We start from the raw sequence: 24,231 nt of genomic DNA, 5'->3' as shown, positions 1-24,231 counted from the left end.
GGTGGTACACCCCTTCCAGGTGCAGATCCACGACCAGCAGCTTGAGCCTACACAAGCAACATTTGGAGTTTACACATGTCACATGGTAAGTCCTTAACTAGCAGGATATTGAATAAGAAGCAATTTCTTGAGGCTAAATCTACACTGGTAAATTAGTACTCAATAAACAATCAAAAAAGGTAAGTACCTTTGCTCGCATTGCAACTGCTCTGCCCCTACCAACACCAAGTGATGCACCCTTGCCCTTCAAGAGATTCAAAAAGCATAAAATACAAAAGCACACATAAAACAAACATGGAGTAGTTAATAACTTGAAAATAAAAAAGGTACCTTGATTCTTGCATCCAAACGCTTAAACATAGGAGCATTCTTCAGCATGTCTGGGATGACCATAAACCTGTCAAATTATTATCATGTCAAAGCACTGTCCTTCCAGAAAATACAACATACAACCTTATTCAGAATTTTAAAAATTTTAAAGTTTCTGAACAACATATCATTGAGGCATACAACCTTGCATGATATAAAATTATGAAGTCACTAAGTAACATGATCCGAACCTGACTTTGCTGCCTCGAATAAACACATGCTCAAGTTGCGATGTTTTCCCGTCCTGAAAAAGAGTCAACTCAGCAATTAATATCATTTAGCAGTATGGGTTAAAATTTAGCTATCGGCTGAATGAGGAATAGCATAGCCACTAGCCATACTAAACTGGCTAACATTTTTTTAGCGCTAACACACTGTATATCTTAACAAATATACTTGAAATTAGAGACACTAAACATCTCTACAAATCAAAAAAATTAGCAAAAATGCAATTTCATATTAGCTCCTCATGTATCCAGAATCATTATATCCTACAAAAATACATAGTTCAAAATGAACATTTTAAACACTTTTCAAACTAATAATGCCTGAACCCTAAATACAAGTACTGTCCTTAATAAAGAACCAAGGACAGACATAGTACAACATGTCTGTTGCAGACACTGCCTCCCTAGTTCCCATGGACATTTGCATACAAAAATGGTCGAAACCCTCCCCAAATCTATTATTCTACATTCCCAACATCCATGCATCAATCTCCATTTCCCTATATTCCTCTCAACTCAAAGAAATTCATCAACTAAGACAAAGACTGTCAATACATTTTCCCGGCTAGCTAGTGTTAGATAAAATGCTTGTTAGCAACGGCTTAATCCAAACCAAACTGAAGGGTTCAAACTCAATTTAGCTTCTCCTTCCGCACACTTCAGAAGAAGCAAAACCCTCTTTCTTCAAAATTCCTGGGACTCAAACAAAAGCCAAAAACGGTGCGCATCTTCACAAAGATCCCTAACCCCAATTGATCTCACAAACAGTTGAATCGCGAATTAAATCAGCATTATGATAAAAAAAAATAATAAAAAAAAGGATTAGAAAGAGAAAGAACCTTTGCAGTGTAGGTGATGCTTTCGAGTTGACAGTTCCAGTTGTCTTCGCACTCGATCATGCTCCCTCTGTAGAGTTCACCGCTCTTGAGCTCCACCGTCACCACGTGCCCCGAAGCCTCGTGGAGAAGCTTCACCGGTATTCCCAAACTCCTACTCATACTTGTTCTTCTTCACTTTTTTCTCAGACACAAAAACCCTACTCGCTCCTCTCAACCGAGATTTGTAAAAATTGTACCCTATTTTCCTTCCCCTAAGCGTTGTTTTATAATTTTACTCAAACGGAATTATCCGAATGAAAAGGGGCACCCGATACCCGAACCCGCTCTTGTTGCTTTTTGCCTTTTCAAATTTCTTTATTTTTCTCAACCTTTTCATATTTGTTAATTTCACATTTTCAGTATTTGTGGTAAAGATTGAAAAGTATATCCATATATATTTGAAACATGTTAGTAATAAATTCTTCAACATTCTTTTAAATGCATTTTTTTTATTATTAAAATTTATTAAAAAATATATAATTTGATAAATTTCACATTTTATTTAATAATTCTTTATGATGATTTTATAGCTTTTAATTAGTTCTTATCAATGGAAATAAGTGTGTTATTAGAAATTAGGGGTGTGACTTGACTAACCTAACCTATTTAATAAAAAATTTCAAATTTAAACTTTTAAAGAGACTTGTTTTTTAAAAAATGTTTGACTTAAATTTATAAAAAAAATTGTTAAACTTGACAGTTCAGTCTATTTAATTATATAATATAATAAAAATTAATATATAAATTAAATTATTAATAATATAATTAATTAAAATAAATTAATTAATTATATTTTTGATATTTTTATTACACTTAAATGTTTCATATGAAATTAAGAAATAAAAAATATAAATTCTAATAGTTGCATCTTTATTTGCTCCTTTCCTTCATTTTTATGATTGGTTATTTAACATATTTTAAAGGGAATACAAAGAATGTTAATAAAAAAAATTATATAATATTGTCTATTTTCGTCACACTTTATGCATGAGTATACATTAGTATATACGAGTTATCTCTTTTATGTTTTTTTTTACAATCAAAATTTTAATAATAATAGAATAAATTATTTTTATCACAAATTTAAAAAAGACTCGCACACATTCAAAAATAGATTTGTTGGGTTATCAACACTCATATATTAAATTATTATCTTGTGCGATAGTATTTTTAGGGATTTTAGGATTTATAGGAATTCTTATAACTTATTATCTAATTCAATTTTTATTCTGGAGGATAAGAACACTTAATTATATCATTTGGCTGCCATAACTAGAAGAAGAAGGAATGTTATTCGCTCTCTCTGCTTAGATGATGGTTCTGTTTTGGATCAACATCAAGAGGTTAAAGATCATATTCTAAGTTATTATAAGAATCTCTTACAAGATTGTTTTGGGTTTGTGGACTGCCCCTTAAGGGAAATTTTTTTGAATCTTTGTTTTAATGAGATTTTATCTATTCAAGTTGTTCATTTAAACTTGGAGATTATAGCTACGATTTTTTGTATGGGCGCCCTTAAAGCTCTAGGTTTAAATGGTCTTCGTCCTATTTTCTTTTAAACCATTAGGATACCATAAGTATATTTGTTTGCCATTGAGTTAGGGAGAACTTTATAGATCCTAACACAATTAAGAACATTAACAATACTAATATTGTAATTAAGAACATTAACAATACTAATATTGTTTTTATCCCCAAAAGTGATAATCCTACAGTTATCCAAGATTATAGGACGATCAGCCTCTACAATGTCATTTATAGAGCTCTCACTAGGGTGGTTGTTGTTAGACTTAAGAAATTCATGGACAGACTTATGTCTCTAAGACAAACTAGCTTTATCTTAAGAAAGCAAGGTAGGAATAACGTAATCATTGCATGCATAAAACGAAGTTAATGTATGGATTTATGGCAATAAAAGTGGACCTTGAAAAGGCTTACAAAAATGTCAAGTGGGACTTTATTGTTGACACTTAGTGTGATTTGGTGTTTGTCAATCATTTTATATCCATTATCCATCACTTCTTGCCTTTGGTGTCTTTTCAAGTGTGCTTTAATAGTGATAAAAATGAATAAGTTCAAGCCCTAAAAAGGTTTCTAATAATAAGATCCTATATCTTTATATATTTTTGTTTTGTGCATGGAGCACTTATTTTATTTGATTGAGAAAAAACTCTGAAGAGGTAGATGGAAGCCCTCTTCTTAGCAAAATAGGGTCTAAGCATATCTTATTTGTTATTTGTCGATGACCTTCTTCTATTAGGAGAAACATCCACTACTCAAATGAAGGTGGTGCTTAACTGCTTAAGCCTATTCGCAAGGCTATTATAACCAACATTAATGAATAGAAAACTAGTTTTTTTTCTTTAAGGGAGTTAACCACATTAAGGAAGCAAGATTGATGGATATGGCAGGCTTCGAAGTTAAATCAAACTTGGGAAAATACCTAAGGATACCTAGCTTTCACACTAGAAAGACTAACTATGCTTATGAACATATTGTTCAGAAGGTGACTCAACAACTTTCTTCATGGAAAACAAGTCACTTGGCTTTTGTTGGTAGTATCACTCTAACCCATAGTGTTATTCAGACTATGTCGACTTACACCATGTAGTCCACTCTAATTCCTAAAGAGAATTTATGATAAGTTGGAGGCTACCCAACAAAAAATTATTTGGAATGATGGGCAAAGGAATAGAGGGTGGCATACCATTTGGTGGGAGAAATTTTGTGAGCTAAAGTAGAATGAGGGGTTTGAGTTTATGCAACCTTATTATTGTCAATAGGGCCTTTATGATGAAAATGGCTTGGGAGTTAATATCCAAACCTTTTAACTTATGGGTTTGAGTGATGAAGGGCAAGTATAAAATGTGAGAATGATATTGTCTCGAATGTGCAAGCTAAAGAGGTTGATTCTCAAACTTGGAAAGGCATTGTCGGGGTGTAGAATTATGTTGTTAGGAATATTAAGTGGGTAGTTGGAAATGGTTGCACAATGCATTTTTTGAAGGATGTTTGGTTCCATGAGTTTGAACTTGTATTTTGAGGTTTTTGTTAAGCCTTCGATTTTGGAGGAATCATGGTGAGTTTGTGGTTATATAAATTATGAGTGAGCTTGGGATATGGGTTACCTTGAAACCTTCCTCATTAGGAATATTATGGGTTTGATTCGAAACCATTCCCCTCCAAGTCCTCATAATGGGGAAGATAAATATTGTTGGAACAAAACTGTATATGGGTGTTTTACTGTCAAACCTGCATATATTTCACTATAATCCTATAATAGCTTTGTTGTTGTTAACCTGAATTGGAAAGAATTTTGGTGTTTGAAGGGTCCTCAATAAGTGAAGACTTTTATTTGGATGGTTATTCAGGATAAGATGAAGACTAGTGTTAGAAGAGTTCACTAATAGTGACCTTTATGCTATTTGTCAAAACCATGCGAAGGATGATGATCACCTCCTTTGGCACTGTCCTTTAGTACATCCCATCTAGCTGACCCTTGATGCGCAGTATGGGAAAAATATGAACTCCAACTTTTTAGTAGTAATGTTAAGAATTGGATTATAATGAATGTTTCCTCACCCTCTCACATTTGGGATTTATTATTTGGTATCATCTTGTGATCCATCTGGAAGGCTCGTGATGACCTCATTTTCTCGGGTCTTGATTGGTGTAGCATTGAGGTTAATAAAAGGGCTAAATTCTTGGCTATAGAGGGTTGCACAAATTTGGAGCTTGGAGGCTTATAGGTTGTAGCAAGGGTTGGATCAAAGTGTCTCTTGGAAACCTCCATATTCAAGTTGGTTTAAGTATGATGTTGATGCATCTATCTATTGGGGAAGCTCTTACTCTAGTTATGGAGGAGTCACCCGTGATGAACATGGACAATGGATCCAAGGTTTTAGTAAGAGTTGGATGTTTTCTCCTCCATTATTGTTAAGATGTGGGCTATCCTCATTGCATTGGAGAATGCTTGAAATATTGGTTCTAAGAGTGTTATTATCAAGACCGACTCTTAGTTGGCTTAGGTTGTGTTTCATCACGACTTATTATGTAACCACCCCTTGCATAATCCCATTCAATGAAGTGTTGATCTCTTAAATCGTAGGCGGCAGGTCAGGTTTGTTTTCATGGTTAAGGAAACTAATTGTTTGGCAAATTTCTTACAATAGCTCTACAAATTTTACTTTTTGTTAGGAACCTCCCATTGAGGCAACTTGTAGGCTTGTGTTGTCCCCACCTTTGATGATCTTGTTAATCATATATACATACATATATATATATATATATATATATATATATATATATATATATATATATATATATATAGACTAGTGCTACCATGATTCACTTTAACAAGTGGTTTATGGCATACCATTTTTGGTTACCATTAGATTTATCTTATTTACATTATCTTATCATACATCATCCTTGTACAATATTTTTTCTCGTTCCTTATTTATTTCCTTATCACTTTCTTTGTTGTTTTACCTACTTTTCCCCTTTCACTCAACTTCAATTTTGCACTTGCTAAAATCTCACTATTGTCTGTCGCCAACCTTCCCTTTCATGGTAGTACGCCTTGGCCACATAACAAACTTCACATGGAAGACCAGTAATCTAAAGACGTCATTGACAAGGGAACCAAAGGTGCCCCATGTTCTCATGATGGACTCGAGCTTCAGCGTTGGGATCTATCCCATTTCAGCTCCACCACAAGGCACATGCCTAAACATCCTAATGCACCAATTATCGTAGGTTTGATAGAAGGCTTTGACATTTGGACACCAAGTGATTGTGGGTTTCACCTTTTCAATGTTGTTTTCTATGTTCCTCTTATCTAACATTGAGTTTATCAAACGTCATCAAATAAATAAAATTGAACATATCATATTTGATGATCACTAATGTTCTTATTTAATCCATAAAACATAATTTCTTTTGTCTCACTATGAAAATTATGTCAAAAGAGTGGGACCTCGATCATCCTATGTCGCTCTAATTCTTGTTTTAAGTTCTTTGTATCTTAATTAAGATTAATAACTATCAACTATTCTTGAATCATCTAGCACTTTTAGTAGGGTGGTTACGAAATAATTACATGTAATATTTAACTTATATTTTAAATTGATAATCTTATATATATAATTATTGTTTCCCAATTTGACTTGATGCAAAGGAGACATCGAGAGTTATAGGGGTGAAGATGAAACAATTGCATAGAAGATATTACATTCAAAGAACAAATGAGAGAGGAAGAAAAATAAAAAACAACATAGTAGGGATGCATGATAAGATTGTGTACATGAAATAAATCTAATAGTGTATGATAATTGTACACCATAAACCACTTGCTAAATCCTAACCTTCATTATATTTCAAAAAACAAATGTCAAATTTTGACAATGAGTGACATTTTTCACTGTGAATATTACATATTTTGTTAATATATATATATATATTATTATTATGTATTAGGTAGTTTAGTTAAAAGTTTAAAAAATTGTAAATATAATATTTTTCTATTTCATTTAGCTCTATCTTTTTTTATTTATTTAAATATCATGTATAAATTTAAATGATTGTGATTATGAACAACTCCTACTCTCGGTGCAATATCATGAAAGTTGTCACCATCATTCTCCCATGTTTTGAGTCAAAGCTTAAGTTAAGAAACTCATCTTTATTTTGTGATGGCTGGTTAGGATCTACCTCACTATGTGAAACTATCCCTTATGTTCATATATATTTGATACATAACTCAAGGTTGTTGACCTTTGGCGGGAGAGCAATTGGAACACAAAGCCCTCAACACCTTAATCCCACAAAACCTTAAGCTAAGAATTCATAGTACAAACATTCCCCAAGTTCATTTTGGGAATAACAAATTCATTTGGAACAACCACATATTAGGTAGTTATACAATCACCTTGACATATAACTGGCTAATAAAAGACAGGGACGTATCCTCACCTTATTTGGAAAAAAATCTTTAAGTTTTTTGTACCTAAGAAAATGAGACTATTTTGTTGGTAGAGATTGAATAACGCTCTCCATACAAACAACGAGAGAGATATAAGTGTCATGTATCTTCCTTTACAACATCTCCTCATTGCTTAGCTGTAATGAAAAGCATGTTACATGTATTAAGAGATTGGCTTCATTCATGAGAACTATGGAGTAGGATTGGCATTTCCCATAGCCCCCTTTTGACCCCAACTAACATCCTCCTTTGACTCAACAAAAGCATGGATCATGAGAAGCACTTGAAGATCACCATGGTTATTTAGTAGACCTGGATATGGAGGAAAACATGATTTTAATATGGATAAATGGATTATTCAATACGTCACTTAGAATATCTATAGTTTTCTTGCACAACTTCCTTGTTTTAACAAGAATCTATTATAGGAGTCTAACACCCTATTTTGGTTGCCACCTAAAAATCAATATGTAAAACTAAACATTAACGGTAGTTAATTATTCACAACTAACTATATAATAATTGATAGTATTATTTGTGAATAATCGAAACATTGAAGACGCTATTTGAGAAGTAAGTTGACTTAATCCTTCAAATAATTCCCAAGAATAGTTAATCATTGATAACATAATTGTCACGTAACTTGTATGTGACACTTAATTTTGTTTTTGTTTCTTATAATTTTTTCATGTACAAAAAAAATTATGATTATATTAATTTCAATCATAATACTAAATATAAAATACCGTAAAAATAATTATAATATTTTTTACATTTTAAAAAGTGATATATAATGTTTTTAATGTTAGAATTTTATGAATAAATATTCTCTAATATTCTCAAACTATTTTATTTGGATTCGTCACTCTTGTCTCCCTTCATTCATTCATTGTTCATATATCATATCATATTGCATCATTTCTTTACTCTCTTTCTATCGCAACACATTACCAACTTTCTGCACTCCTCACTCTCAATTCGCCATTCCCTTTTCCTCAGGATGGCGAAGAAACGAAAATCCGTGGCCACGTGCCTCGACGAAGTGGATCGAACCATGTACTCCACTTTCTGCAGCACCGCCAATTCCCTATCGCATCTCTACACCCACGCCATGAACCAACAGAAACTCTCCTTCCAGGCCGGTGAACGACACGCTCTCGTGAGTCACTCTCCCGTCGTTTCGCCCATCCACGCCCTATGCTCTTCCGTCGTTTCCTTTTTCTTAATTCTCAATTACTTAATTGCAAATATACACGCTCCTGGAACGAAAACTAGCATGCTCCTTCTTTTTTTTTTTTTTTTTTTTAATTGGCGTTGAGCTTTTTAGGGTTACCGCAATTTCAGATTTTTATGTGGTTAAATTGATAATTTGTTTCTGAAGTGTCTTGGGCACTGTTTGAATTGTGCTTTCGTTTAAAAATAATCGGGTATTTGGATGTGTTATCTGTGTCCCTTTTTTATGTAAACAATCTTGCTTCCATTTCCTTGCAGGAGAAATTGTATCAATGGATTATCAGACAACAGCAAGAGGGATCTAGGGTGACCACCATTGATATAGTTACCCACTTGCAGGTTATATTTTGTAGTCTCGGCAATTTTTACTCGTATCTTTTTCTTCTTGTTTGTTGAAATCAATGTTGTGCTTTTTGTAGTATTTGTTCAGTGGAAATACTCTCTTTCTTTTCAGCTGTCATTTTTCCATCCAACAAGGTTTAAGCATTTTCAACAACTCTATTTGGTCTGTGCATTTAGCCCATGGAACCCTTTGTCAATTGCTTTGAATGTGGAACTGCCATTTAATGGACATAATGCTTAAACCTTTGGTTTTTAATTTTTTTCTTAGGGATTTTTGATGTTGTTCTCTAATCAAATTTAGAGTTTCATCTTGGTAATCAATGCTAATCTTTTATGCAAACTTTTATTACACAAACTGACTGATGAAGTGAAACTCTAATTCTAATTAGAAAATAACTCTTAAGCACAAAGCACTTGAGGGACTGAATGTAAGTTTTGTCCTTAGAAGGACTCATGGATGTACCAGAGAACCATTTAACTCGTCTCTGGTTTTTTTGGACACTATACAATGGCTATCTGCCCTTTTACGGTCCCAATATTTTAATTTGTGAAAGAGGTATTGTGCTATGTGTCAATCAGATCTTGCTTGTTCAATTACAGCCAGAGCACAAAAAGAAAACTCTTTCTTTCTGTCGTTCACTTGAACTTGAATTTCCCTTATATATCTATCTATATCTTACAATTGTGTTATTTTAGGCTATCCATCAGATTGAATGAATTGGTTTTCGGATTTCTTAGTAGTTGAATATAGATATAACCATGAGCTATGTGTGTACTGTGCATGTAGAATGAGCTTGAATATGGAGGTGAGGAAGCACCAGTGTCCCCAAGGCAGCCAATGCATCAACAAAACTCCCAGAATGCAATGCACACTAACTTTGGTGCGTGCGTACCCTCTAATGCATTTGGAGCAACTGCAGTAGGACAAGGGATACGTGCTGGGCTACCTGATCAACAAGCAAAAAACTCTGTGTTCTCAAATGCACTCTCTAGCCCCATTCGTCGCAGCCTTCAGCCTTATCATATGGCACAGGGGAGCTTTCCTTCAGGTAATATCATACCATCAGGAAATGGAACCCGGAATGGTGAGATGACTTATCCTAGTGGTCTGAACAGGGACATGAATTCTTCCAATTCCAGTGATTGCATGGACATGCATTCAGACAGTCCTGCTCATGATTTTTCATACTGATGCTGTCATAGTTAGAATAGGGAACAAAAAATGTCATTTATGAAATATGTTGTCATAATGTGTGGTGAAAAATGTCAAATTTATTGTGGATATACTTCAATTTATTGTGTAGCATTGCCTTCCAGTTTGAAGCTTGAAGCTTGAACCTTAAACATCGGCTTACATGTTAAACAGATAGTTATTGAAAAATGTTGGCCATTTCCCAAACAATATAGTCATAGTAGTGTGTGATGTTTGCATGAAATTTTGCGAAGTAAAATACTGGATAATTTATTCTTATTAATAAGTCAGTGCCTGCACATGATTGTAATGTTTTAAATTATGTAAGAAAGGGTTTGAAATTAGCAGTTGAAGCTTTGCATTTTGCAACTTTAGGTGTTTGAATTTACAGGCGGGGTCTTCTCCCGCGTGGGAAAATCTTGCAAGGCAAACCAAAAACAAATGGATGCACGTTTTAGAGTATAAGTTACACTGTCCCTTTTGGTTTCTTTAAAATTCATACAATAAGGGAGTGAAATGTGTTTCAAACATTTAAGAGATAATTAAAGAGGGTTTTGTTGTATCGGAAAGCAAGTAGAAACAGGAGTATCATGTAATTTTTAAAAAAATAAAATTATAGAGGGTGTTAGGGTAATTTGCTCTTAATTTCAATATTGTTGAAGATCGCATTTGAATTAAATATTTAGTCCATATAAAATAGGTTATTTTTGTTTTGATCATCTTAAATTTGATTATTTTTTATTTTTTCTCAAATTTTGGTTCCTAATATTTAGTCCATATATATATATTGTTTATATATATTTTGGTTCTTTTATTTTATCAGTTATCATTCAATTTGTCAGGAAAAACTAAAATGAAACAAAATTTTTTTTTTACATAAATGAAATCGAAAAAAAAAATAACGAATAGTAAAATTCCACTATTTTATAGAGATCAAAAGATTATATAAGTGTATGTATGTATTATATGTAATATGTCCAATATATTATAATAAATATTATATATATATATATATTGTATATATATATATATATAACTTAATATAAATTATATAGTACGAGCACATTGTATTATATAAATAGATATAATATTTTATGCAATATATATATAGGATTTATGCATAGTACATAATATATAATAAATACAATATATATTATAGATTTTGTAATAAACATGTTATCAGTGTGTGTGAATACAAAATATATTCTCATTCAAATATTTTAAAATATTTGAATAATAATTATAATTTATATATATATATATATATATATATATTATAATTTAGAGACAAATAGCTATATAAATAAAACATATTTTGTTTAATTTAGTTAAAATTATATTTTTATAACTTTCATAATTAATAAAATTAAAAATATACTTTTAGAACATTATATGTAACTTTAATGAAACAATAATTTTGTCCTGTACTCTCATAGTCTATTTTATCATATTCACACCACAAATCGAAAAACAACTTTAATTAATGATATTTTTGTTAAAAGTAATAAATTTAAGAAACATTTTAGATTGATTTTATAAAAGGATTAAACAATGCTTTTAATTCGAGTCTAATAAAAAAATACTTTTATTTCATTTCAGATTATTTTCAAAATAATCTAAATGTTATTTTCAAACTAACTTTTAACATAAATTTCATATTATATATATATATATATATATATATATATATATATATATATATATATATATAAGTCAATTAGACTTTAAAAGAAATGATATTGTGATATTTGAAACTATCAATGTAATACAAATATATAAATAAATAACATTTTTCTAATATAGTATAACACAATTTTGTCGCTGAAATGAATGAGTTTATATTTTATTCCCAGTAATTTTTTTGTTTTTCATTTTTCTAAAAGTTATAAACATTATATTTGTCTTTGTAAAATATTATTGGTTTTTTTAAATATGCAAATTTTGATTTTGATCATAATAAAATATTTTTTTCCATGATTTTCATTCCACTAAAATCACTATTTTATATCTCTAAGGATGATTTTAAGCTATATAATTATCAATAACATTTATTTTAAAGGTTTATAAATTATTATAAAATAACTGAGACTAAAAACAATAGTTTAAATTTTAGAGAGATAAAAAATAAAGAAAAAAATTACAGAAATCAAAATCAAAACTTGTTTATTTTACATGGATTAAAACATATTTATCATTTAAAGAGAATTGATATATATATATATATATATATATATATTAGTGTTATATATATTAATTAATATTATATATATAAATAAAATATACAATTAAATATATATTTTTTATATATATACTGTCGTAAAAAAATCTTTGTACCTTATTTATAAAAAAAATAATAGCAAACATTTAATAATAAAATTTTGTATAAATATAACTGGAATAATAGATTTTGAAAACCAGTGAAAAGAAAATGAGTAGTTTGAAATGTGGTTATAAGAACTGTGTAAATTAAATAGTCTCCTGTATTAATAGTTAATAGTGCAAAAATAGATTATAACACAATTATGCTATTGAATTAATATTTTATAAAAATCTCTTATAATTTTTTTTTGAGGGGATCTTATAAATTTTTTTAAAAAGCAAATAATTAAATATATTATATTTTTCTAAGACATATATAATAAGTTCATTTGTATCTTATATTTTCTTTTTCTATATATATATATATATATATTATAACACAATTATGTTATTTAATTAATATTTTGTAAAATAATATGATAAATATATTTTTGAAAGTTAAAAAATTGAATGTATTCATTTTCTCTCTCTCAATCTTTCTATATATAAATGAAGGATTCATTTACTAAAAAAAATAAGTTTTGATAAATTTATTTAACTCAATAATTTATGTTATATATCAAATTTTAAATTATTAAATTAAAATTTTTTAATATATAAATTAAGTATATAAATTCTTAAAAAATTTTAGGGTTTAGGATTTAAAAATCATGTGATATTTCATTATATAGATTTAAATCAAGATATAAATGTTTTTATAATTATCTGACAATTTAAATTAATAAAATGAAGTATCAAATATTTTTCAATTTTTATATTTTTTTATAAATTTAATTGATACGTTAAGAATTTTTAATTTTACGATTAAATTGTTAAAATTTAATGTAAAATATGAATTATTGAATAAAATAGGTGTATAAAAACTCTTTCTTAGAATAAGTTATAAAAAAGGAAGTGAGTTGGACAAAAATAGAAAAAACTTGAACAAAAAATAAATAAACTCAAACAAAAAGAATAAAAAGTGACAAACAAATATTTTTTGTCGATAACCTTAACAAATCTAACCAATATTGATTAACATGTTATCTATCTAACATTACTTAAAAATGACTATTATGCTTATAAATGAAATAGTTTAAATGTTTTTGAAAATTATTTCCCCCATTTGACTATTTGTATTTATATCTCCATTCATGGATCTCTTTTACCGAGAAATCCAAATAAGAAGATTGATCCATTTCTGATAACTCTTTTTTAAATTTGATAGATGTTGGTTCATCGTATCTCCTCATATTTTATATTGAACTCTTCCTTCCTCTTTCTATATTTTTAGAAAATAAGGAGACTAAATATATTTTATTTTTAAATAAGAAATTAAATTTCTTTATTTTAAAATAAGAAGATAAAAAATATAAATTTATAAAAAAAAACAAAAGTGCAATTTAGTTAAAAATTTTAAAATTAGACTAAAAATAATTAAACTATTTTTTCATGTACAATACTTAAATTATCTCTAATAAATGTTTTTGACCATGTCTTTAAATATAAGAATTGATTCATATAAATTATATTTTGAAGCATAATGACAAATAATACGATGTAAGAATCATTCTTATATAAGAATTATAAAAAGTTGGTTTTTATAATTTTTTTTTATTTAAATAAAAAAATGGAATGTAAAGTCCATAAAATAAATAAATAAAACTAAAGTTCTTCCATTAAGGCAAAAATAAAAAATTCTTAAATTTTAAATGTCATTGAAAGTCCATTAAAATTAAATTAAAAACCTAAAATGAATTATTTTATTATATATACACATAAAAAAAAATAAGAAGTTGAATACAAATAGTTAATATACTATCAAATCATTAAGGTATTACTTAAGTTCAATCTTTACAAAAAAATAATTTTTTTATTAAACTTTATTTATCTTTCTATAAAATCAGATTAATTTAAGATAAGATTTAAAAAACATCAGTACAAAATTAAAAAATATATATCGGTAAAAAGATCACTTGTATATTAGATATAAGTTAAAAATACTTTTAAATTTTTTATCAAGAAATTAATTAAAAAACTCTTAAAAGAGTTTTTTTAAAGTTATACCCAACCATTATCTGGGTAAATTTCTATATCTGGGCAAAACCAAAACGAAAAAACATTGAATTTATTTTTGACGGTGCAATGAGCAAAAAGAAAAAACGGAGAAAGAGAAAAGCGGCGAGAGATGCCACGTGTACGCCACTTGGAGCATTGTTTTGATGGACACGGTAATTCCTTCTTTCTTTCCCATCATTCATTCATTCATTCATTCATTCACTCATTCATTCGTTCGTATATCATATCATCATATCGCGTCCCTTCCTTTCTCTCTTTCTCTCACAACACATTACCAACTTTCTGCACTCCTCACTCTCAATTCGCCATTCCCCCTTTTCCTCAGGATGGCGAAGAAGCGGAAATCCGTGGCCACGCGCCTCGACGAAGTGGATCGAACCATGTACTCCACTTTCTGCAGCACCGCCAATTCCCTATCGCATCTCTACACCCACGCCATGAACCAACAGAAACTCTCCTTCCAGGCCGGTGAACGACACGCTCTCGTGAGTCACTCTCCCCTCGATTCACCCTCCCACGCCTTATGCTCTTCCGTCCTTTCTTTTTCTTAATTCTCAATTATTTAATTGCAAATATACGCGCCCCTGGAACCAAAACTATCATGCTCCTTTTTTCTTTTTCTTTTTTTTAATCGGCGCTGAGCTTTTTAGGGTTACCGCAATTTCAGGTTTTTATATGGTTAGATTCATAATTTGTTTCTGGAGTGTCTTGGGCACTGTTTGAAATGCGCTTTCGTTTTCAAAAAACTGGATATTAGGATTTGTTATTTGTGCCCCCTTTTTATGTGAATAATACTGCTTCCATTTTCTTGCAGGAGAAATTGTATCAATGGATTCTCAGACAGCAGCAGGATGGATCTAGGGTGACCACCGTTGATATAGTTACCCACTTGCAGGTTATATTTTGTAGTCTCGGCAATTTTTACTCATGTCTTTTTCTTTTTGTTTGTTGAAATCAAATGTTGTGCTTTTTGTAGTATGGTAGAACCCTATTCAAAGTAGGAAATCTAGTTTATTTATGATAATGTCATTTTGAATTATGTTATCATAGTTTATCTTTAGGATTATGTTATTTGAGTTGTTATCGTAGCTTATCTTTAGGATTTACCATTTGAATTCTGTTATCACAACTTATCTTTAGGGTTTAATTTAGGGTCATCTTATTTGAATTTTGTTATCAGAGTTTATCTTTAGGATTTATCTTCTTTTAACAATTTTAGGGAGTTAGTTGAGGGAGTTTTGGAGAATTTTTATTGGATTGTAATCGGAGTTGGTACTCTGGGAGAGGAAGGCAGTAGGGTAATCTGTCATTCTCTATTTTCAATTTGAAATAATAATACCCACCCATTTTTGGGTTTTCATCATATTATTTGTTTAGTGGAAAAATACACTTTCTTTTCAGTTGTCATTTTTCCATCCAAGAAGGTTTGAGAATTTTCAGCAACTCTATTTGGTCTTTCAGCTTATGGAACCCTTTGTCAATTGCTTTGATTGTGAAATTGCCATTTAATGGACATAATGCTTAAACCTATGGTTCTTAGTCTTTTCTTGGGTGTTGTTGATTTAATTCTCTAATCAAAATTAGAGTTTCATCTTGGTAATCAATGCTAGTCTTTTATGCAAACTTTTATTGCACATTGACTGGTGAAGTGAAACTCTAATTCAAATTAGAAAATAACACTTAAAGCACAAAGCACTTGAGGGACTAAATGTAAGTTTTGTTCTAGAAGGACTCATGGATGTACCGGAAAACCATTTAACTTGTCTCTCTGATTTTTCTGGACACTGAATACAATGGCTATCTGCCCTTTTACTGTCCCAATATTTTTATTCGTGTAAGAGGTCTTGTGCTATGTGTCAAGCAGATCTTGCTTGTTCATTTACAGCCAGAGCACGAAAAGAAGACTTTCTTTTTTCAGTTCACTTGAACTTTAATTTCCTTTATATGTATCTTACCGATGAAAATATGAAATACTACCTCTTGTCCTAATTATAAGCAACATATGACAAATCATCAAGACCAAGAAAAGTAATTAAGTTGGCTGTTTTTAATTAGTTCTACAATAAATTCAAATTTTATTCCAAAGATACCCTTTGTTTTAAGTGGTTGATATGTTTAATGTTAGTTATAAGTGAATGCATTGAAAATAGATTTAACAATAAATTAAGGATATAAAAGAAATTTATCCTTGAATAACTTTAAAATTTAGTGATTGTTTCTTATAATTAGGACCAAAGACAAAATTCAATTTGTTGCTTATAATTAGGGTCAAAGGTAGTATTATGATAGGTATGACTCTTCTAAAGTAAGGGGTGTACTTTAGAAGATAAAGTGCACTTAAAATTGTTGATTAAAAAGTTAACAATTGAGATTTGTGATCAAATCAAAATTTTGCAGAATTAAATCTAAAATTAATTATAATACCAACTGTTGAATTTTTAACTAATGGTTATTATTGCATTTTATTCTTTAAAGGACAATTCTCTCACTTTAGAGGAGTCAAATCCGTTAATGATAACTATCTGTGCAGGATTTCCTCCTTTTTATAAAGGGGAATTACATAAAGTGAAAGAAGGAAACTAAATCCTAAAATAAGGAAAGAAAATATGACAATGATGAATTACATAAAATAGGCCAAACTAAAAAGCTGAGAAAGTAATTATACAAAAAATAAAGGAATTACTAGCTATATAGGAATCAAATAGAGATTTAATCCTCTATTGACACCTTGCCAACCCTCCCCCTCAAGCTGGCTTGAAGATGCTATCCATGCACAGCCTGTTGGTTATTGTACCGTCTCGGTCATGGACCGACTTGATCTCCTTAATGGTGATAGAGTGTTAACGTCCCTACACTCGGCAATTACCCGACTAGGCCTCCAGGCCCTAAACCTTCTCGCCTTAGGGGCACTCGGAAATAAGGCGACCTCGATCTCCTCTTTGGCATCAAGCCGGAGGAGGGCTCAGTACGAGCCTATTCGGTCATGGCCCGACTTGACCTGGTAAGCTCGATCTTCTCGCCTACAAGGGGACCGCTCGGCATGTACCTCGCTGGACTTTCGGTATAGGCCCTGTCGGTCGGATCCCGACTGAGTTTGTTCCCGCTAATCCCGCATCGACGTGATAAGAACGGTTAGGAAAATCCCTTGATCCTCGGGGCCCAAGAGGCCCACGAACAACTCACCATAAAACCCAAAACCCTAGAGTTGAGAAGACAGATTACACTTTTGAATGCTCTGGCTTTGAGGCTTGACCTAGGCAGAAACCCTAGTCCATCCCTTAGCCGGAACAGTTATGATCTCAAAGAGATTCAATATATGTTGATTGTTCTCCACTCAGAACATGAGTAATACAAATTTGTCCCCTTTCTAACTTCTCCTTGATGAAGTGTTCTCAAAGTTATATTGTATATTGTCACAATATAACTTTAATGGTGGGAATTGAAAACCTTCAATTCTTGTAGAACCTTTTCCACCCACAACACCTCACAAATTCCACAAGCCACTACTCTAAATTCAGATTCTGCACTGCTTGTTACAACACTCTGTTTTTGCTTCTCCAACTAACTAGATTTCCTCCAATGAAGGTGCAATAACGTGATGTTGTTCTTGGTTTTGTTATACTTCCCGCCTAGTCAACATCAGTGTAAGCTTCTACATGACAATGGTGACCAGTTTTTATAGAGTATACCCCTTTCCCAAGTGACTCTTCAAGTATCTTAGGATGCTGAAAAATGCCCCATATGTTTGGGTCTTGGTGCATGCATAAACTAGCTTACTGTTACAGATATTGTGAATATATTACAAATATTGTGGATATATATATTATGGTTATTATCCTCACTATCAATTAGGGATATGATTAGATTAGTTTTCATAATATTAGAGATTAGTATCTCTATCATTTATTGTATTCACTCTATAAATAAGATTCGTATGTGTACAACAATACACACAATTCCTGAATCACATGGTATCTAGAGCTTAGGTTTTTTTTAGAATATATTTCTCTCTTCTTGCAAAGGTCCTTGCTGCCACCTCCGGCAGCCGCTGGCCGCTGCGCTGGCGACTGCCACCTCCGGTTGCCGTGCTGCCGACCGCCACCTCCGGTCGCTGCGTTGCCAACCTCAACCTTTGACTGTCGCCTCGGGTTGCAGCCAACCCCGGCCGCCGCCTCCAGTCCGCCGCCTCCAGTCGTAGCCAACTCTGACCGCTGCTTTTATTAGCCGCCTCTGGTCGGCGCCTCCGACAACTGCTTCCAGTTGCTGACTCCGACCTTCGCTTCAGGTGGTCGCCAACTCCGATCGCCGCCTCCAGCCGCCGCTTCCGGTTGTTGCCTCTGATTGCCGCTTCCGGTCATTTTGACTTCGACCGTCGCTTCCGGTCGCCGACTCCGACCGTCGCTTCCGGTCGCAGACTCCGACCATTGCTTCCGATTGCTGCCTCCAGTCGCCGTTTCCGACGACCGCTTCCGGTTGCCACCTCCAACCGCCGCTTCGATTGTTGCTTCTGGTTGTTGCCTCCGACTGCCGCTTACGATCGCGACTTCGGTCACTAATTTTGACCGTCGTTTCCTGTCCCTGACTCTGGTCATTGACTTCGACCACCGCTTTCGATAGCCGCCTCCGGTCGCCGCCTCTAACCGTCGCTTTCGGTTGCCCACTCCGACTACCGCTTTCGTTAGCCTCCTTCGGTCGGCACCTTCGACTGCCGCTTCCAGTCGCCAACTCCGACCGTCGCTTTAGGTGGCCGCCGCTTCCGATCGCCGCCTCCGACCGCTGCCTCTGGCCGCCTCCGGTGACCAGTTAGCAGATGTGTTCACAAAATCGCTTAAAAGACCTCGGATTGATTACATTTGTAACAAGTTTGGTGCATATGATATATATGCTCCAGCTTGAGGGGGAGTGTTACAGATATTGTGAATATATTACAGATATTGTGGATACATATATTATGGTTATTATCCTCACTATCAATTAGGGATATGATTAGATTAGTTTCCATAATATTAGAGATTAGTATCTCTATCATTTATTGTATTCACTCTATAAATAAGATTGGTATGTGTACAACAATACACACAATTCCTGAATCACAACACTTACCATGCTTAAACCAAAGGTTATGTTTGCACATGTGTGGGATAGATATATTAGCCTTCCCACCAATCACTGATACCTTCCTTTGTCCACCAAAGGTTATGTTTGGTTTCATGGGTGTTTCATTAGCTTTGCATCCAAGTAATCGAGTTTCCTTTAGAAGATCTAGAATATGCTTTTGCTGGTTCATAAAAGTACCCCCCTTGGATCTTGCGAATTCAATTCCAAGTATTTTAATGGGCCAAGTTCTTGTATTTCAAAAACTTTGGAAAGTCTCTCCTTCAAATCTTTGAGCTCCAAAAAATCATCACATATGAAGATAATGTCATCCACATATATAGTTAAAATAGCAATCTTACCATTTGTTGAATGCTTATAGAAAAGTGTGTGATCAACTTGGCTTTGGATATAACCAAGCCCTTTTAATAGTTCCAAACCACTCAAACCATGCTCTAGGAGATTGATTAATCTTGTATAGTGACTTCTTTTGTCTACAAACCTTATTTCTTCCAAGTTCTTCCTCAAATCCAGGGGGAAGACTCGTAAACAATTCGTCCTCAAGTTCCCCATTCAAAAAGGCATTCTTTACATCCAATTGATGTAAAGGCCCCTTGAAATTGGCATCAAGGGATAAAAGAATCCATATAAAGTTAATTTTGGCAACTAGAGCAAAAGTCTCTTGATAATCTACTCCATATGTTTGGGTGAATCTCTTCGCTACCAATCTAGCTTTGTACCTTTCTACACTTCCATCCACCTTGCACTTAATGGTAAAGACCTACTTAGACCCAACTTTTTTTTTTTTTTTTAATATCATGGGGCAGGTTTACAATCTCCCCAGTCCATTCTTCTCAAGTGCATCCAACTCTTCTAGGACTGCTAATTTCTTGTTGGGATCATCTAGTGCTTCCTCAATGTTTCTAGGCACAAACAATTTGTAATTTTAGAGATAAAGGCTTGGTTATTTTTGGAAAGGTTTTGGTAGGAAATATATTCGGAAATGGGATGGTTTGTGCTGGTTTTGGTATTTGTTTTTGCGCAGACTCTGGTTACTTTCCTAATGGAGGCTATGGGCAAATTAATATTAAAAGTGAGAATTGTAGTGTTACGTGAGAAATCTTGTGGTATTTAGTTTCAAGAAGGTAACATCCAAGGTTGTCAAACTCTTGAGTTAACTGGTAAAATCTTCCAAGTTTACAATCCTAAGTAGAGAAAACAAGTTAACTCTACAATAAACTCTTACTCTTTAAACTCGTGTGAACTCTTGAATCAAGAAGCAAATTAACGAGTTTGAAATCAAATGTAATTTTTGCTCCCATTGACTCCATAGTGTTGGTATTTTGCTAACATCCATGTTAACATGAAACTTCTTTGTGATGGGATTAAAACATTTATAACCTTTTTGTGTGATGAAAATGCATTTTTTCGCTCCTGGGTCTAGTTTAGACTAAGAGGTAGAAGGTGTATGCAGAAAAACAGTACAACTAAACACTTTTAATGATAGATTAACATGCAATCAGCATGATGGAAAGGAGTTTTTAAAAGTGTCCAAAGGTGTGCAATAATTTAACACGAGTGGACATTCTATTTATGAGATAGGTTTTTGTTTGGACAACATCCCCCATTAAATACTTTGGAACATTATTCTCAAACATGATGGTGCAAACTACTTCAACATTTTTTTTCTTCCAGTAGTGCCATTTTGTTGAGGAGTGTTTGGGCGTGTTGATTCATGTTGAATACTTTTATTTTGAAGAAATTCTTTGAGATACTTATTAAAATATTCAGTGTCATTGTCACTTCTCAAAATGAATATTTTTGTGTCAAATTGTGTTTCTACAATTTGTGAAAAAAATTTAAGTATATTAGGAACATTGGATTTTTCATGCATAAGATAGAGCCAACACATCTGAGTGTGATCATTAATAAAGGTTATGAACCACCTTTTTTCAAATTGGGTTATAACGATGGACCCCATACATTACTATGGATTAAACGAAAAGGTTTAGATGCATGATAAGGTTGAAAGGAGTAACAAGTTCTATGAGTTTTAGCAAGAACACAACTTTTAACAATCAACATTTTTTAATAAATTTGGAAACAAATGCCTAAGATATTGAAAATTTGGGTAGTCTATTATTAAGCCATACCAATATTTGTTCCCTTATAGGGAAAGAACTAATACCATTAATACATTGAGCTACTTTATTCTCGAAAGCACCCTCAAAATAGTAGAGACCAGCCATCATTTTAGCACTGCCAATCATCTTCCTTGATGTTTGGTCCCGAAAAATACAATGAGTGTTAAAGAATTTCACATTGCAATCAGAATCATTGCAAATTTTACTATTAGAGAGAAGGTAACAGGAAAGTTTTGGTAGATGTAACACTTTTTTTTAAGTTAATGTGTTCAGATAACTTAATACTCCCTTCTCCTTATTGCCGGAAAACTACCATCTGCAATTCTAATCTTTTTATTTTTGGAAAAGGAGAATAAGTTTTAAATAAAGAAGAAAGACTGGTCATGTGATTAGAAGCACTTGAATCAATGATCCACATGAAGAACTAAATTATAGCAACCTTATGAGTTCCTCTTTTGACACCTTGTGTTATTTTAGGCTATCCATCAGATTGAATGAATTGATTTTCGGATTTCTTAATAGTTGAACATAGATATAAACATGAGCTATGTCTGTATTGTGCATGTAGAATGAGCTTGAATATGGAGGTGAGGAGGCACCAGCATCCCCAAGGCAGCCGATGCATCAACAGAACTCCCAGAATGCAATGCACAATAACTTCGGTGCGTGTGTACCCTCTAATGCATTTGGAGCAACTGCAGTAGGACAAGGGATACGTGCTGGGCAACCTGATCAACAAGCAAAGAACTCTGTGTTCTCAAATGCACTCTCTAGCCCCATTCGTCGCAGCCTTCAGCCGTATCATATGGCACAGGGAGGCTTTTCTTCAGGTAATATAATGTCATCTGGAAATGGAACCCGGAATAGTGAGATGACTTATCCTAGCGGCCTGAACAGGGACATGAATTCTTCCAATACCAGTGATTGCATGGACATGCATTCAGACAGTCCTGCTCATGATTTTTCATACTGATGCTGTCATAGTTAGAATAGGGAACAGAAAAGATCATTTATGAAATATGTTGTCATAAATGTGTGGTGAAAAATGTCAAATTTATTGTGGATATACTTCAATTTATTTGTGTAGTATTGTCTTCCAGTTTGAAGCTTGAACCTTGAACTATGTTAAACAGATAGTTCTTGAAAATGTTGGTCATCTCCCAAACAATAGTCATACTAGTGTTTGGTGTTTGCATGAAATTTTGCCTAGTAAACTACTCGATTATTTATTCGTATTAACAAATCAATATTTGTATATGAGGGCATTTAAATACAATTTTAATAGCATTTTTGAAAAAAAATTTATTAAAAAATACTTTTTATTTCTAATAGAAAAGGTCTTAAAAATGTTTCTACATATTTTATGATTAGACTGTTTTAAACTATACATGAAAGGGTTTGAGATTAGCGGTTGAAGCTTTGCATTTTGCAACTTTAGGTGTTTGAATTTACAGGCGGGGGCCTTCTTCCGGCTGGGAAAATCATGCTAGACAACCAGAAACAAAAAGATGCACACTTTAGAGAGTAAATTACACATTTACACTTATTCGTTTTGGTTTGTTTAAATTTTATATAATATAAGGGAATGAGATGTGTTTCAATCAATTAAGAGGGTTTATTGTATCGGAAAAGAAGAATTAGCAGGAGTGTCATGTAATCTAAAAAAAAATAATTATAAAGGGTGTGAAGGTAATTTGCTCTTGGTTTCTATAGTGGTTAAGATGGGATTTGAATTCATTTCAGTGGAAATTATATGAAACATTCTTTTATTTTTTTTTATTTCTTTAACTAGATAGACAATGTTTTATTAAAACATTATTTTAATTTTAGATATACTCAATAAGTCGTTGGCGGTAACGAATTCGGTTCTTTTTAAACATGGAGTTAATTTTATAAATTTTAGATAAGCAATAATCAATAAGTTGTAAGTGGTAATCAATTTGATTTTTTTTTTAAATAAGGTTAGCGATTCAAGTTTTGTGAATGGAAAGAGATTAGTTAGAAGGGAAAAAGTGATCAAACAAGTTTTTTTTTTTTGGTAGATATTAATTTTTCACAAAATTGATGAATATTTTGTGTTGACGATATTCAGTCAAAAAAAAATTTATTCAAATATTTATTTTAAAAATTCATAAAAACAAAATTAAAGATAATAAAATTTATGAAAAATGTATTGTAATAAAATAATTAATATTTAAAACATGATTTAAGTGAAGAGAGATAACTCAATTCTTGATAGAGTTGATTATTATATGTAGGACAAATCCATTTATTTTGATATAATTTTTTTATAAAATTATTTTACTTAATGACTCAATTTGGATTAAGGTAACGACATATCATAATTTTAATTTTATAAAAAAAATAGATTTGATCTATACATTAAAAGTTT

At 32.1% G+C, this 24,231-nt stretch overlaps 3 protein-coding genes across 3 annotated transcripts in view; 2 read left to right on the top strand and 1 right to left on the bottom strand.

The window, feature by feature from the left end:
* Positions 1 to 1,678, bottom strand: part of LOC109799639 (small nuclear ribonucleoprotein SmD3b) — a 1,859-nt gene extending 181 nt beyond the window's left edge. Inside the window, exons 1-5 of the mRNA XM_020360239.3 lie at positions 1,436 to 1,678; positions 561 to 613; positions 331 to 397; positions 188 to 244; positions 1 to 47 (exon numbers count right to left, since the gene is read on the bottom strand). The exon at positions 1 to 47 is cut by the window's left edge and continues 181 nt beyond it. Coding sequence (XP_020215828.1) covers positions 1 to 47; positions 188 to 244; positions 331 to 397; positions 561 to 613; positions 1,436 to 1,594 — 383 coding nt within the window. The 5' untranslated portion in view covers positions 1,595 to 1,678. The remainder of the gene's footprint in view (positions 48 to 187; positions 245 to 330; positions 398 to 560; positions 614 to 1,435) is intronic.
* Positions 1,679 to 8,343: 6,665 nt separating this feature from the next.
* LOC109799513 (uncharacterized) lies at positions 8,344 to 10,434 on the top strand. Its single transcript, XM_020360086.3, has 3 exons — positions 8,344 to 8,616; positions 8,949 to 9,029; positions 9,820 to 10,434. The coding sequence occupies exons 1-3, from the start codon at positions 8,458 to 8,460 to the stop codon at positions 10,222 to 10,224; spliced, it is 645 nt and encodes a 214-aa protein (XP_020215675.1). The 5' UTR covers positions 8,344 to 8,457; the 3' UTR covers positions 10,225 to 10,434.
* Positions 10,435 to 14,797: 4,363 nt separating this feature from the next.
* Positions 14,798 to 23,039, top strand: LOC109799368 (uncharacterized). The gene is made up of 3 exons (XM_020359905.3): positions 14,798 to 15,086; positions 15,416 to 15,496; positions 22,408 to 23,039. The coding sequence occupies exons 1-3, from the start codon at positions 14,928 to 14,930 to the stop codon at positions 22,810 to 22,812; spliced, it is 645 nt and encodes a 214-aa protein (XP_020215494.1). The 5' UTR covers positions 14,798 to 14,927; the 3' UTR covers positions 22,813 to 23,039.
* The last annotated feature ends 1,192 nt before the right edge of the window (positions 23,040 to 24,231 follow it).

This window comes from Cajanus cajan, chromosome 2 (genome assembly GCF_000230855.2).
Source record: "Cajanus cajan strain Asha chromosome 2, NIPB_CcT2T_4, whole genome shotgun sequence".
Taxonomy (NCBI): Eukaryota; Viridiplantae; Streptophyta; class Magnoliopsida; order Fabales; family Fabaceae; genus Cajanus; species Cajanus cajan.
This window is presented reverse-complemented; position numbering and strand designations above follow the sequence as displayed.

Excerpts from the sequence above, each read along its gene's own strand:
- LOC109799368 (XM_020359905.3), top strand. The coding sequence starts at position 14,928 with ATGGCGAAGAAGCGGAAATCCGTGGCCACGCGCCTCGACGAAGTGGAT. Across the intron at positions 15,087-15,415 it reads CCGGTGAACGACACGCTCTC|GAGAAATTGTATCAATGGAT; the intron begins GTGAGTCACTCT and ends ATTTTCTTGCAG. Across the intron at positions 15,497-22,407 it reads ATATAGTTACCCACTTGCAG|AATGAGCTTGAATATGGAGG; the intron begins GTTATATTTTGT and ends TTGTGCATGTAG.
- LOC109799513 (XM_020360086.3), top strand. The coding sequence starts at position 8,458 with ATGGCGAAGAAACGAAAATCCGTGGCCACGTGCCTCGACGAAGTGGAT. Across the intron at positions 8,617-8,948 it reads CCGGTGAACGACACGCTCTC|GAGAAATTGTATCAATGGAT; the intron begins GTGAGTCACTCT and ends ATTTCCTTGCAG. Across the intron at positions 9,030-9,819 it reads ATATAGTTACCCACTTGCAG|AATGAGCTTGAATATGGAGG; the intron begins GTTATATTTTGT and ends CTGTGCATGTAG.